Consider the following 16751-nt stretch of genomic DNA (forward strand, 5'->3'; position numbering starts at 1 on the left):
CTAGAATAAATGTGTGTCAGAGGGCAAAGGGCACTGCCCCCCTACAAAACACCTGAGATTAATGGAATAAAGTATCTAAAGATAAACAGATTAAAAGGAAAACAACTGTGTGGTGGGGTAGGTGTCTAACAGAACAAGGATATTGATGAAAACAATATTTATTAAGTAGACAGGAGTATTATAAGAATTCAAACATGCTTCAATACTCAAGATTCAATAACTACAGGCTATTAAAATTACAGTGCTGTATAAAAAGGTAAATATTACTTACCATCGATTATCATGAAGATGGAAAACAATGGGAATTCACATTCAATGCCATCAAATAACTTAAAGAAACAGAAAGAACACACCATGTTAGCAGAAAAAAAACTAAAATTCAACAAGTTCTTTACCAATCTTTACCTCCTCTCCCCCCACAAATACAAATACTAATACACGCACAGAACTGCAACACACAGTATGTAAAAAAAAAGCTTTGTCTCTAGCTTTCAGCCTACCCTTTTGTAACGTTTCAGCAGGTAACAGGAGCTTAATGCAGATGGTCTATTTTTTTTGTCTCTGTTAACTGTCTGATATCAACCTTTTGTGAACTATCTGGGCCTTTCATGCACCGGATGATTGTGTTGTCCCTGTGGGAGGTTCGACTGAAAAATAATCACAAGAGCCATCACAATGGCATATATCGGGATATTTTGCTATGCCCTAATCATACCACCCACGACCATGACATCTAAAGGGACATTCTGCAATAGGTTCATTGTGCAATCATTCACACCTCTGCATGTGATTCAAACAAAGTCACGCCTCCCCCCCACCCCTTTACAGCAGAATACCCACATGATCATATTCTACATCAACAGTTCAACTGTGAACGTATGTTAAGGCATGTGTTCCATCCCAGACACCTCCCCCAGATGGGGGAGTAAATATAAGCTCTTAAATCCCATCTCTTCCTTGTTAAATGGTCCAGCACCCCATTCACTAGCTAAAATCATATTACCTGGGTCAGAGTAAGGGACCCATTACTTTAGGCTATGCAGCAGGGGTTTTATGGAGACAGTAAGCTTTGTGTTCCTCATCATGTCATCATGACCTCAAAAGACAATACAGGTAAAAGAGGGGAGTCTTCACAAAGAATATATCTCCTTAACTGTGGTCATGACTAATAATAACCAAGCAGTGCATCAGACACAGCATGCTCTACTGTATAATATTTTCTGATAACCTAGCCTAGAGCCTGCCTCGTAATGAGACAGCAATCTCCTGTCTTAAACAGCCCCTCCATTTGTTCTGAATCTTTTAGCCCTATAACTACATTCCGTGTAATACTGCCATTATTCTCTTACACTGCCAACTATATGCTTCCTCGAACTATGACTAAGTGATGTACCTCTTCCGTGAAACATGGTAACCCATGGGGAGGTTGTGCAGTCTTATGGTAGGATATATTAAATAAGGTGTGCAGAAGTGAAGCTCCTTGCATAGGAGTGTGGTGACAAACTCGGATGGCCACACCCACCATCACCCAGGACTTTCATTTTACTGTTATTTGTTAATTTGGGAAAATATAGCCTGCAGATTAATCTCTGCTTGAGTAAAGACACCACATCATTTATATCTGTATTACAGGTCCACGAACGATGTAAATCGTTAGTTAGCAGCTACAAACACAACACGAATGATGCTGTCTAGCATTTTCCATTATTTCAGCATCAAAAGATTTAAATAAGTGAAAACACAAACTACATCGGCAGATGAAGGCCATCTGTCCATTTGTTTGTGAATAAATTGTAAATCTAATTACTGGCAGTCTGAGTTAATCTACTTCTTACAAGCAACACTTAAAGACTGCTCTGCGCAGTCTTCAATCTTCCCAGTTTACAGCCTTAGTTATCTTCTGAATGATTTTATGATTGCACTGCAGTTGTTTTCATTTCAAAACAACACAATTTTAGCTTCTCTACCGAATCTATTATTCTGCACGATTATAAAGTACTACAGCAAGACTCACATCAGCTTTCTTTTTACATTATTACAATACTGCATCATTTATCATTTTGCTTACTGAAGTCTGTTACTATAAACCCCAGAAGGAGTTTAGATAAACAGAAGATGAAATGTGCACAAGCTGAGGTGTTCAAACAATAAAGCTATGCCACACAAACTAATACACAGCCTGCTACAGCAGGTCTAGCAAGGAATGGCAGAGTAACACGTTGCATTATTTTTCCTTTCGAACAGGAAATGTACATCAGAAGAAGCAGGCCTGTTTCGCTTTAGGTGCACCAAATCAATGCTTCAGGAATGTCTAGGTAGAGATGTGAAAAGCTGGGATTGTGCACAATCGAAGGGTCTGTGGACTCTGATACTTCTCTCCACAGGCTGCAGTGGCCCCTGCAAGATGGAAAAGTTTGACATTTCCATATAATGTTTTCTTTTCTTTGCTTAAACTTATTGGTTTATACATGCATTTGATAAACGGTAGTCAGCTGGGACAAAGATCCTTTTCAACAATGATACTGACAGTGAAAAACGTCACACCGTAAATGGTATACAACTTGCAATAACAGTATGCAATGGCAAATAAGGAGAACACTTAGATGAAAAGGTAGAATTAATGTAATTAACAAGGCATTAACAAGATACTGATGGCACTAACAAACGGCAACAAATGATGTATGACACAGTAAATCGAGACTGCAACCACATAGTGTTATTCTTGAAATACTGGGGACAAATGTGATAACAGACTGTGAAGACAATGTAATGCAGGTAATGTTTGAACTTGGGTTTAATTCAGGGTAGATAAAAATAGGTTTGCCACAAATGTTATACAGAGCTGAACTTAAAATGGTTTGTTTCAAGTTAAGCATATTTGGAAATGTTGACTTATTTAATGATTTAAAAAAAGTAGCTCCACATATTATATGCAGGGAACATGTTGCATTTCATCTGGGTAAGTTAAGGAAATAAAGACAGAGCATTTCAAAGCCTTACATACAATTAAAAGCATCAGGGAAGTTAATCAATATGAAGTATGAGAAAGGGGGGAATCCATTAAATGGCCAAATTGCTGTATTGTAAAGGCTGGTAAGAGTGATACTGCTGACAATGTACACAAATGCAAGAGTCATTTCTACAGAAGATCATTTAATGTTTTTTGAAAATCAAATATCCTGAGTTATTGGACTGATTTTACTAAAGTTGTGTGTGTGTGTGTGTGTGTGTGTGTGTGTGTGTGTGTGTGGGGGGGTCCATAACTGCAAAACCACAAGGGAAAGGAGCAAGCGCTAACAGAATGACTACATGAACTACAACCTTATAGGCCAAGTATTAAAATATAATCAGTAAGTCGTAACATTAGGGAAACAGGATCAGGTAAATAAACGGGCAATGGACATAGACCACTTGTAGGGAAGCAAAATTAATCACTTCGGCCAGGTAAGAACTGATTTGGTCAGAAAAATAAAAAAAATAATTTGCTTAGTCTAACAGCTTAGAGAGACAAAACAGAAATGTAATTTTAACAGTAATGAACACTGGACAGTCCCCACCCACAGGAGGTAGAACACCATCCATTACTACAGTTACAACTAAATAAAGATATCAGACTAGCTGAAGAGTTGTTTAAAAGACACACTAAAATAAAGACGAGAATGACTAGACAGAGCTACAGGGAAATAATGAAGGCCTGGCTTGCTCACGGAAGAGATACTAAGGGAAATGTGTGCTTGTGTCACTCTGATCTATGTATAAAAAGATCATGGAAGGACAGGATCATATGAAGAAGAAAAACAAATGAAGATCAGCTCATGACATGATACCGAGTCGCAGTAGATATAGCTGTGCACTAAGGAAACACCACTTCACAAAGGAAAGGTAAATAATGGGGATTCAGACAAGTGTCAGCAAGATACGCGGGGATGAGTGTGTGAAACAGAAATTGTTAGATGCACCTAAATACACGGCAAGCAGTAGCCACACAAAGACTGCTTAAGGCTACAGGATACTACTGCTGGCCATTGCTATATTCAACTCTCTCCAGTACTGGACACCTGCAACTCTTTTTCAAGTTCTCTCTCTGTCTTGGCTTGAGCAGAACAGCAGTGAATATATCATATTTTGCATGACAACTCAAGCTTTACTTTGGCAATGTGTTTCGACGATAATAATCTGATATCTTCTAAATAAGCTGTTAAACTACTCTGTGTGTTCCCAGGATTGAGGTACATGCAATACATCTGAAACAATCACCCCTCAACAGCCACATTTAAATGAGGTCCCTGCTGCTTAACCCTCAGCTAGCAGTGAAACACAAGCTACTGATTGCCAGTATAATGATGTTCTCCTGTACACTTGTTGGAACCCCTACAGTTCATCACAGTTGCTTTAAAACCCTAAAAACAAAAGTTAAACAACTGTTACTTCTTAACAACTGCAGACAACCAGTCCTTTGATTTGCAGAGCTCAGGAAGTCTTAGGGATATCAAGGAGTGCTACACCAAAGCAAATCTGCCTGCAGTTAACAACAAGATTTCTGTCTACAAAGAGTGATTATTCTACTCCAACTGATATCTTACTTCATAAATATTAATTCCTTCTCTATTTCAGGTATTTTTTACCCTTTGCATAACAGACTGAGTAAAGCTTTTGAACTTTTCACATTACCTTCAACGTTTGATACCACTAACAGTTACTATTAAGCACCGTGAGGATTTATATTCTACAGCAAGCAGTCTGGACTAATTCTGCTTTGCAATCGTATTCTAAGAAAGTCAGTCAATCTGATGTACTTACAAAATGAAAAGCATTCAAAACATGACATCATCTACCTTTTAACGAGTACAAAATCTAAAGATGTTACTAAAAAATGCATCACTGTGTTACAGAAAGTAATGTTCTTAAGTTTTTGGGTGTACTGCTGACTGTGATGCAAAGGGATAATGCCCTGACTAAACCAGAGGATCCAGGATCAATTAGTGAGCCAGACAGTCGAGGAGTCAGCCAGGGAAGGATGGCGTGAGCAGCTGATGCTGGCTTGGCCAATCTGGAATGAGGGAGGCAGGTTGGTCAATTGCAGGCTTGCTGCTGCTCAGGATAAGGGCAAACGATAAGTGCCCACCCAAGCAATGCGCATTCTGTATCCATGTAGCATACATGCATGAACACAAGCAGGGGTCATGGGCCTAGCACTATGGAAGTCCAGCTCCTCCATACTGCCAAGGGGTGACCAAGAACTAGGACAAGTGCAAAACCTAAGGGCTGTCTGGATGCAGCTTCTACATCAACAGAAATAGGACAATAAGGAGAAGCTAATGGTTTGTAGGCAAACAGGGAAAACACCCAGAAAATCATTTCTTGTGGTACTTGTTTTGGCATAGTTAAATGCCTCTAAAGTAAGCAACTTTTTGTCAGATTTATTTAAACAAAATTATGCACATTTTAACTTTAACAAAAAAAAAAAGAAAAAAAAAAACTGAAAACCCACTTCTGCATGTCACAAGTACTGCCCAGTTAACCCATCACAATAACAAATAACTAACTCAAGTTTACATTCAAGAGTGCAGTATCTACAAAGATCAATGCATGTTTAACAGCAGGGATGCAAAGAGAAGAGATGCAACAAATGTAAAAATCATCAAAAAACATAACAAGCAAACATTACATTTTCACATATATCTTCTTTCTCAAGCTTCTGGCCTTGCATCACATTATGCTTTATTGCTATGAGTTTGCCAAATAAAAGCCAAGAAAGAACCATCTAAAAGTCACACAAGTCAGTTCCTACTGTTATGTGCTACTTTGTAAATTACTTACCAGAAACTCACCTCACTGGTATCCATATACTCATTTTAGGAGTAAAAATATACTGTACTAATTTAATTTTAAAACATCCCAAAAGCCCACTGTTCAACAGTGCTGTAGAATGCAGTTCCTCTGACTTCTTACAGGCATCCATTTTCTATAAATCCTAATCTAGCGAATAATTGTCAGGTTTTGCTAAGATGTACAACCTAAGCATTTTTTCATCAGTAAAGTTAATTTTATACTCAGGCCAATATCAGAACTCCTTGTTATGCACTAATCCTACTGCTCTGCATACTCATGGCATCTACAGGGACGGTGAGAAAGGGTTCACAATGTAATTATCCATGCCACTGCATATGACTCAAACAAAGCCCTCCACCCCCATTAAAACAGAACACAATTACACTCTACACCAGTGGGTCACCTGTGAAGGTGTGCTAGGGGGTGTGCTCCATCCCAGACCCCCTCCCCCCATGCTGGGTTTTAGTAATGTCTTTCAATTGCCTGACATGAAGGCATATGCATCTTTCAAAACTGTTAAAGCTCTTGCAGGAGGTAAAGATAAGGGGTATACTAAAAGCACTGCTCACAAATCTAACTCCTTGGCCCATAGAGATGACTCACTGTTTCCCATACAGCTTGGAATCAATTAACAACTTGGGTCAAACAGAGCCAGACTGGAAGAGGGTGCAGCCTACATGGTCTCAGAAGTCCCAGAAGAGGGGTAAGTGTATATTCTTCTGTGGGAGTGATACCTGTGAGATACACCACAGACATTCACTCTGTGTGAGAAAGTGGAATATGGGGTACCAGCCCACCACACACAGCAACTGTCTCTAGCCAATCACAAGTGCAAAAATATATGCAAACATGCTGCAACTTATGAGTGGAAGAAAAAAATAATCTCCAGACTCCTCACAAGCTGATCACAACCTGTGATACCAAAACTGCTGCCTCTCCTACCTGGTGCCCACAAATTCTGGGAAGCAAGGAGGGATGAATGGGTTAAATGAGGGGTGGCCGCAATGTTAAGGGGAGACAAGAGGCCAAAAATAGCATTAAATAACACATATTGATGGGATGATTACACCAGCAAGCTATCTCAATCTGAAAGCCAGTTCATCCAGACTGCTAATCATTAGAGAAGGCTCAAAAAAAAAAACACATGCTATTTTGGGAAAAAGGAATTAAAGTTTGGGATTCACATCTACAGAAGAATAACTTTCAGAGGGCAGATACAGGATACAAATGGTACAAAACTACCAGAAAAACAAACAGATTTCAAGTAAAATGGGACCAGCAGCTTAAATGTGTTTAGTTTTTCAACTTAAGCTGTCTTCTGAGGTTTGCAAAACCAAAACTGCATGATAAATCAAACATTATTTAAAAGCCAATTGCTTATGTAACCTGGCATATGCAAAGTAAAAATGATAATGCAAAAACTGAATATGATGCTAACAGAATTTAGGAAGCATACCATTACAATTTTTCATCACTTAAAGTGAGAAGTATTAGGTTTTCTGCCCCAAATTTATGAGATTCACATATGCATAATGGAGCATGGAACATAATGAGTGGGTCCAATTCCCTGCTATGCTTTATAAATATGATTTCATTTTCATCCACATTTGACAAACAATCATATTATATTTTCCCAGGTAAGTTTGAGCCTGCTGCACAGAATAAACTATGTCTGATACTACGGTAGCAGGAAGTGTATCAAAGTTTAAACACTGCATGCAAGATACGGGGACAATTTTATATTTCTTCCATTACTGTAAAACCAAGCTGAAATCAGCTCCACAACCTCTGAAAGCAGCACCTAACACACGAGAGCATTTAAAGATAAAAAAGATAAGTCTGTCACCATAAAAGATCTCAATACAGCATTGAACTTTGACAAAGTACAGTTGTGTATTTACCATAAAAGTACAGTTGTGTATTTACCATAACAGTGGATGTCTTACTGATCACTGTTGCAGTATTCTTACGGGTTTTCATTCACTGATGTCCAGAAGGAGTACCGAGGGCCAAGGTCTTACACAAAATCTCAGCTCATATGCATTGTGGTATATAGGCAGATGTACGCACAAGTTCCTCAGACTATGTCCAAACCAGTGGGCTGAAGACTACTAAGAGAGGAGACTGGACAATTAGGATGGGCATAGCTGGAATAGGTAAGTAAACTCCTCCCAAAAAAGGAACTAGGTGATAGCTCAAAACTGAAGGAAGGAGAAATTTTGGATCCCGGGAAGAGAAGAAAAAAAGGAAGGGGGAAGGAATACTACAACAGTAATCAATAGGACATCTACTTATAAAGATAACCACAGCCAACAATCTTGCTAGAGAAGCCCTCTTCTCAAATTACATAGCCAAAATTTGGAATGCGCTACCTCCTACAATAACATCTACCACAGTCTTGACTCAATTAAAAAAAAATGCTAAAAACTCACTTATCCAACAAGTGGCTATGTCCATGCACTGCTCCAGATTAAACTGTCTCTTTCAACTGATGCTATTACTTCTTCTGAGCTGACTTTAATGCTCTACATACACATAGGTTCTTTAAGCTCTTATGATAAGGAAGTACAATGTGTTTATAGAAACCCATATATGGGTTTTCTAACTGATTCTCTATACAAATTATATAATGTTTGTATGAAATCTATTTCACTACACTACAGTCATGTATATGTAACTCACTCTGATACTTAACATACTCAAATGTTTGTTAACACTCATGTATTATGTGGAGCTTTTCTCCACGGGCCTCCGCTGAAAAAGGACCTCTGTCCAGTCAGACTTTCCCAGTAATAAAATGTAAAATAAATAATGTTTTGGTAAGTTCTTACACAACTGTACTACGCCCTGACAAAGAACAGTGTTATATTTTTAATGTATGGGTGATTCCCAGAGCTGAAGGAGGTAGAGAACAGGTGGTTGGGCTAATGGCAAGATAAGCTGTCCAGCAGCAAAGATAGGACAGACCTTGCAAGGACACCCATGGATCTGGAGAAAGTATCAGTCTTGTACCCAAAGAGTGGCGTACGGCAACAGTGGTCCCACTTCACAAAGGCGGTGCTTCTACGGACCCTGGAAATTACCGCCCCATACGCTTGATGAGCCTGGTCTGCAAAGCTATGGAGAGGATCATTATGGAACTCATAAACAAAGACATTGGGGACCTACAGACATTGGATCCTACCCAGTTTGGCTTTGTCAAGGGCAGATCCTGCCTTTTGAACTTGGTCGACTTTTTTGAAACAGTCACTAAGGCCATTGATGAGGGTAAGGCAGTTCACACAGTCTACCTTGACCTTGCAAAAGCCTTTGACAGGAATACCCAACTCGGGCATAATAAACAAACTCACCAGCTTAAATGTAAACCCATATGTCACAAGATGGGTTGCAAACTGGCTCAAGGACAGAACCCACAGGGTCAGAGTTGCTGGAGCTATGTCAGACTCTAAGCCAGTCACAAGCGGTGTCCCACAGGGCTCAGTCCTGGGACCCCTCTTGTTCGGCATTTATTTTTCCGAGGTACAGGCAAACATAGGAGGATTGTGGCTGACAAAGTTCGCCGATGACTGCAAACTGGGCACCATAATTGATACTCCAGCGGACACAAACATCCTTCAGAGAGGTCTCATAGAAACGGATAATTGGTGCCAGAGCCATGGCCTTAAGCTGAACGCCAAAAAATGTGTAGTCATACCCTTTGGGAAAAACAAAGTACCGACAAATTACCACATAGGTGGTAATCCATTAAGTACGGAAGAGGTAATCAGGGACCTAGGGACCCAGGTTGACAGTAACCTCTCATTTGACACTCACATTGCCAAAGTGGTTAGGAAGACCTTCTATATTGCCCACCTTATCATGAAGAGTTTCACATCTAGATCAAGAGAGGTCATTGTGCCCCTGTATTCTTCTCTTATCAGGCCAATGATTGAGTACAATGCCCCATTTGGGATGTATCTCACCCGACACCTGCAGCAGTTGGAAAGACCCCAAAAGTTCCTCACCAAGAGGATAAAGGGTCTTAAACATATGTCATATGCTGCCCGACTGAAAAAACTCCAGCTCTATTCAGTCGCATACCGCCTACTCAGAGGTGATCTGTGCCTGACGTACAAGGCCTTGTCCAATCCGGAATTAATGGACATGCTACACCTCAGAAAATCCAAATCCATCAGAGCCACGAGAACAAGAGACTTAAACCTCAACACAGAAATAAATAGGACGTGCTGGAGGGACAGATTCATAACCCAGAGGCTGCCTACACTCTGGAACAGAATCCCAGTCCATGTTAGGCAGAGCCCCTCACTGACTCTATTCAAGAGAAATCTCGACGAGTGGATGGGAGATCATAGGTTTACCCCGGGGGTCATCTCTGTGTCACTACTAGACAGAGGCACAGTAAACTAAACCCTAAAAGGGCTTAGTATTCTCATCCTAAGGGGTGGTGAAAGCCACACACACTCTGGCTAGGCTTATAAATGCCCTAGGGCAGATAGCCTAGTATGAACCTATGAACCTATGTAGTGTTTGGTCAAGGTGTGCACAGACAACCGGGTGGCAGTAAGAGAGATATGGCATCAACACCCTTTTGGAATGCACCACTGCCTGAGCAGAGTGCACTTCTGAGTAGGAAGGCAAAATCTTACCATGATGTATATACTAGAAAAGAGATGGTTTTCCATATCTCTCGTGCAATAGTTTACTTTGAGACTGGCTGCCCCACTTTGGAATCCATGAAGGAAACAAATAGCTGGTCAGTTCTTTTGGTAGTTTTTGTTTCCTCCAAGCAGAACCGCAGCTTCCTCCGAATGTGTAGAGAGTGCAGAATCCCCCCCCCCCCCCCCGTTCTGTGGATTGGGGAAAAAGAAGGCAGGTGAACAGTTTGATTGAGAGACGGTTCACTCACTACCTGAGACAGAAGGATTGGCCCTAAGAGTCACCATGTCCCTGTGGAAAATGAGAAAAGGTGGAACAACCATGAGTGCCTGAAGTTCAGACACTTTGCAAGCCAAGGTAGGAGCCAATTGAAGGATAGTTTTCTACGTGCAGAATTTTAGACTGTCAGATGATGCTGGCTCGAAAGGGGGCAATGTAAGTTTTTTCAGCACAAAGCTGAGTTACCAGGGAGGAGAAATAGATTTTATTGTCAAATTAAGATGCAAGGCTCTCCTCAAGAAAAGTTTGACCTCTGTCCTGGACATAAGAAGTGGGTCAAGAGGCAAGGAGACAATGATGGCAGACAGATGGGCCTTAATGTAAGACTAAGCCAAACCAAAATTTAATAGTTTTCATAGATATTAAAGGACACTGGGAACCTCAGATAAGAATGGGTCCTGGCTGTGTTTGTGACACCACATAGAAAATATTTTCTACTTAGCTGTGTAATTTTTACTGATGGTAGGTTTCCTGGCTTTCTGCAAAACCAGACCCCTCCCCCCTTCATAGAAGAGGTGCCTTCTTTTGACTTTCTTTCAGGCGTTGTTGATTTTGCCATCTTAGCTTGGGCCAGACGTTTTAGAAAATATGTTTTACAGAGTGTGCTAAGGGGGAAAAGCCTCAAGCTAAGTGGGTTTTGGAATGAATGACTGTCAGACAGAGTAGGATTTGTAGATGTGTTCTGGGGCTAATCAAAAAGGCAATTAGTGTGCAAGTGTTTGTACAGAATCTGCCTACCGCATTTGCACTTATCCCTCATAGCGGACATCTAACAAGTTTTCAAAACACACCAAAATAAAAAAGGAATGTTTCCCAATGGTGCACTAATGTGAAAACTGAACATGTGAAGCAACAGTACTAATGACCTAATGCAGATCAGTCTGAAAGATACATGGCCTATACTGGGCTGGTGGTGAGACAGTGTGAGAACTTGTGTGTTCACCCGCTTATTTACTAAGACACATGCATGCTGAGGTCACGTGTTGGATATACACCCTTGGGAAGGTACAGTTTTGGTACCCTAAAAGGACATCAACAAATGGAAACCCATACATTAACAATACTGCAACAATGATCTCAGTCAGGACATCAAATGGGATGACCAGTTTAATCCATCATTCTAGTGATACAAGTAAATCTGAATTCTTGCTAGCACTTATGAGTAAGGTTACTGCAGGGGGTGCGCTAAGCCTAGCCCCAACCCTAACTCCAACCAGAACTCTAGCACTAAATAAGACAAACACACTTTGCACTAGCCCTATCCCTATCCCTAACACTATACATACATCTCTTCATAAGTAGTTAGTTTTAGGATGTTTGCATTCAAGCTAGAAAGGTTTGCAGTGCATAATTTTTCTGTATGTAAAAAAACTGAGCAAAGTTAAGCTTACTGTATTGTCAGCAGTCACATATAATACAGAGTTTTTACTAATCTCACTTCATTTGCAACAACTGATTTACATCTACAACTCGTATCCCACTATGTTCTTATACTTCCTACACATTTAGGTACAGCCCATTTCATTTTGCCAGTTGTCCATTTATTTTACATACATTTATATATAGATGCTTACAGTTTACAACACAGACCCTACGCAATGTAAACAAACCTTGCCTATCACTGTTAATCTGCTTTGACCCAAAAAATGTATTTTTTCTGAGCTACACATTGCTGTACACTGCTTAAACTTACATTTAGCTTTCTCTTAGACTGTACTTAGATATTTTGTACTACAGTACAATATGTGATTGCTGGATATATGTCTATCCATCGAAAAACAAAACATCGAACAGCATATATCGATGAACATGCCATTCATCAAGCCATTCTGACTACGACTGTATTACGGTAGGGATAAGAAAATTTACCCTTTCCCCACTGTAGTGCAATCATGGAGTTTGTATATATAATTAGCATGGGATGTGGGGGGCACAGCCCCCACATGAAGAGGTTTTGATGAACGGCATTTACGATGTAATGCTGTTTAATGCTTTTATAGTCACTTTGGCTTTATAGTCACTCTGCTTTTTAAGGGTCGACATCAGGATGAATGCTTGTGTTAAAGGATAGGCAGTGTTTATTTTAGTATTACTTTAGAAACTGCTCTCAGTCTCTACTATAATTTAATGTTTAAGGTATTGTAATATTCTGTGTGTTATAGAGCATTGTAGAAATAGTTGTTAGTCAAATATATTAGTAATTGTTTAGTGAACTTGAAACATTTTATGCATTTGTAGAGCATCTGTCGATTACTGACTAAATAATATGACATTTTGTAAGCTTTATAGAAAAATATAGAGCATCTGCTGCTAACTTTCCACTGCTGGGTACATCCATGTTTAGACGTTTTAAGTTTGAATACTGCAACTGCCACTAATTCCTAACTGCTGGGTACTCCCAATTGTAGAGGCTTACAGCAATTTAAAATGCAATGTGTTTTACGATAGCTGTATAGTTATTACTGTAATAATCATATCTCCCCCCTCACTGTTACTTCCTAATAGGCCCTACTTTACACAAACCTCTCTCATCTTAAGTACCTCTTTACCTAACTCTCCCCCCATCTTAACTATTACTAGCTCTTTCAGCCACCTCCACCCTCAGTACCTATATCTTGTTCTACTGCACCTACACCACTACTGTTAACCCCTTTCCTCTCTCTGCCTCAATCCTGTAGTCAGTGTCTCACATGTTCCTTTCCTCCTTTTACAGCTAGACTACCTAGGAAAGATGCTGCCCTCTGCTACTCCTTAGTCCTGAAGATAGTAGCGCAGCTGTTCAACCCTCCAACAAGACCTCCAATTGTCAAGTGTTTTTAACAAAAAGTACGTCAACCTGTTATAGTAGAACTGTATTTCTCCCCTGAAACTGTTAACTAACTGGCTTGCACACTGCCCGGACCAGCCGCCCCCCTAAAAAACCTAGCCCTCATATAACTATTTACTCACCCTACACTAGAGAGTGTGCTGTCTCTCTCTTTATCCACAATATGGCAGTATAGTCCAGCTAACCCTTTCTCCTAGCTTCCCCCTTGTAAACAGGGAATCAGAATCTTAAACTAAAGGGGAATAAGAGTAAAACACTTCTCGCTAGATATAGTCATAACTCTCTAAGACATAGTCGAGAAGTTACTATCAGAGCAGCTATCAACCCTCATTGAACTAGGGTACTCTACACTTAAATCAATTGAGCAACAGCATTTCCACAAAGCTACATTAATAACAAACTTACCTGTGGAACTGATTGTTTTTGCTAGCGCGGGACTGGCTCGGTTCGTCCCCGCTCAGTTCGCTTCCCTACCCTACCCCCATTCCCACCCACCCCACATCAATTACATTTATAGGTATACACCACACCCCTAACCACATCCTCAACATACCTATCCTATCACATAGTACAGTTAGTTACTCCTCACATTACTACATCCCATCCGTCTCTACACCACCCACCCCTCACAGTAATACAGCCAATCACATCCTTCCCTACCAAACCCAAATTGACACCACACCCTACAATCTAACTCCATCCTTATACTTCCATAGTATAGAACACACCCCATTGTTCAACTCAACCTCTACCATATCTTAGCCTAATCCTAATCCATAACCCACCTTCCCAACTGAACAATATGGTCCAAAATTCAACCAAACACCTTCCACTTACCCTATTACACTCAGCAGTCCTCTCCTCACTCTTCCTCCTATCCCTGTGCTCATCCTATCACACATTTCTGTATATCAGCCCTCTACCACAATGGCAAACTGACTCTACTACAACCACCTCCATTACTATATCTTCACCAATAACTCTAAGTGACCTCTACCCTTCTACATCACCTTCTTATATTTATGGAATTAATACCTATAAACTCCAAACCAACTCACACAATAAAATAACCAAATTAGCAAACAAACTAAACAAACTCTTCATCCACATACTGCAAAAACTCTCATGCTGTGGTGACATTCACCCAAATCCAGGTCCCAACACCTGCAATAGCTCTTACCCAACTAACCCCAATCCAATATATATCCGGCCTAACCCATCCCTACACCTTCTAAACATTAATATAAGAAGCATTCTCAACAAGACACATGATCTACATGCCCTACTAGCACTACACAAACCAGACATCGTAGTACTCACTGAAACTTGGCTTAAGCCCATCCACCACAGTAATGAAATAACTGCCCCTGGCTATAATATCATACGCAAAGATAGGACAGACAAAAAAGGAGGGGGTGTAGCCATCCTTTTCCAAAGCCACCTCTCAATAGAACAAATTGAATACAACACTCTAGAAATCCAGAACATAGAACTAATACTAGCTACACTCAAACTAAACCCCAATAAGCAAATCGTATTAGCTGGAGGCTATATACCACCAGGCAACAACAATAATGAACTTGAAAACCTACTAAATTGGATGAAAATCACTCATCCACAGGAAACCATTCTGGCAGGTGACTTTAACATAGACTGGTTTGACTGTAACAATCACAACCCCGCCACCCATATAAACCTCCATGGTTTTACCCAAATCATTAATAGCCCTACAAGAATAGACAAAACCTCAAAGCGACAATCAGTCCTAGACTGGATACTAGTATCCGACCCCACTCAAGTCCATCTCGCAGGATGTCTCCCTGACATCCTTAGTGATCATCAGCCAACATACCTAATTAGGAATCGACCCCAAATAAAAAAACAACCAGTTATCAGAGTCATAAGAAACAAAAAGTACTTTATAGCTCACAACTTAATAAATTCACTCAAATCATGTATATGGACTCTGCTAAAATACTTACCACTAGATGAAGCTGTAGAATACTTCAACACAACCTTTCTGAACATCCTAGACTCCCATGCTCCACCTAGAACCACTAGAATTAAAACCAACCTTGCACCATGGCTATCTAAAGACACCAGATCCCTAATGAAAGAAAGAGACAAAGCCTGGCTGCAATTCCATAAACACAAAACCCCAAGTCTAAAACAAAAATATCATGAACTACGGAATCTAGCCAAAAAACACATAAAAATTGACAAAACTACATATTATAAAAAACTACAGGAAAAACACTCACACAACCCTCAAAAATTTGGGCATCAATTAACAACCTATTACACCCTGGAAAACCTACCACTCCTGCCCCTATACTACCAAACAATCTACATAACATCTCCACCCACTTTAACAAATACTTTACTGAAACCATCCAAGGCCTAGCCAATACACAAATAACTAGCTCTCACACATCATCAACTACAACCCCCCACCCCCTCCAACTCAGATGATAATACAAATAATTTTTCCCTAGAACCAGTCTAAACTACAACTATTACCAAACTCCTCAAAAAACTGAAGCCAACAACCCCAGCAGTAGACAAACTACCAGCAGAATTCCTACAAATCACTGCAGAGGCCATTGCCTATCCTGTATCCATTCTCATCAACAGATCTATAACTGAATCCAAAGTACCTAAATCATGGAAAATATCACACATAATACCATTACATAAAGGGGGACAATCCCTTGAACTTACTAACTACCGCCCTAATGCAATACTATCACCCCTATCAAAGATTCTAGAGAGAGTAGTCCACTCGCAACGAATGAAATTTCTGCTTAAAAACAATCCATTATCACAATCCCAACATGGATTCAGACCATCACACAGTACAACCACAGCATTGCTATCCTTCTCAAATAATATTAATGCCCACAGAAACAACAGCCTGTTTGTATCCTCAGTATTCCTAGACCTATCAAAAGCCTTTGACATGGTGAACCACAGTCTACTACTAGAAAAACTTGCCACTTTTAACATAAACTCTTCCACCTTATCCTGGTTCAGTAGCTATTTATCTAACCGACAACAAGCTGTTCTCTGGGTAAACCAACTGTCGCCCCCTACTCCCAAAAACCATTGGTGTACCACAAGGATCCATCCTTGGCCCACTATTATTCTCATTATTCAC

At 40.1% G+C, this 16751-nt stretch overlaps 1 protein-coding gene across 4 annotated transcripts in view; it reads right to left on the reverse strand.

The window, feature by feature from the left end:
- The window catches only part of PHKB (phosphorylase kinase regulatory subunit beta), a 3137540-nt gene that overhangs the window by 1029270 nt on the left and 2091519 nt on the right, over positions 1-16751 (reverse strand). For all 4 annotated transcript variants that reach the window (XM_044081953.1, XM_044081952.1, XM_044081950.1 and 1 more), the window contains one exon: positions 272-329. In XM_044081953.1, coding sequence (XP_043937888.1) covers positions 272-329 — 58 coding nt within the window. The remainder of the gene's footprint in view (positions 1-271; positions 330-16751) is intronic.

The sequence above is a fragment of the Protopterus annectens genome, chromosome 8.part1 (assembly GCF_019279795.1).
Source record: "Protopterus annectens isolate FY-2018-M chromosome 8.part1, PAN1.0, whole genome shotgun sequence".
In the NCBI taxonomy this organism is placed as follows: Eukaryota; Metazoa; Chordata; order Ceratodontiformes; family Protopteridae; genus Protopterus; species Protopterus annectens.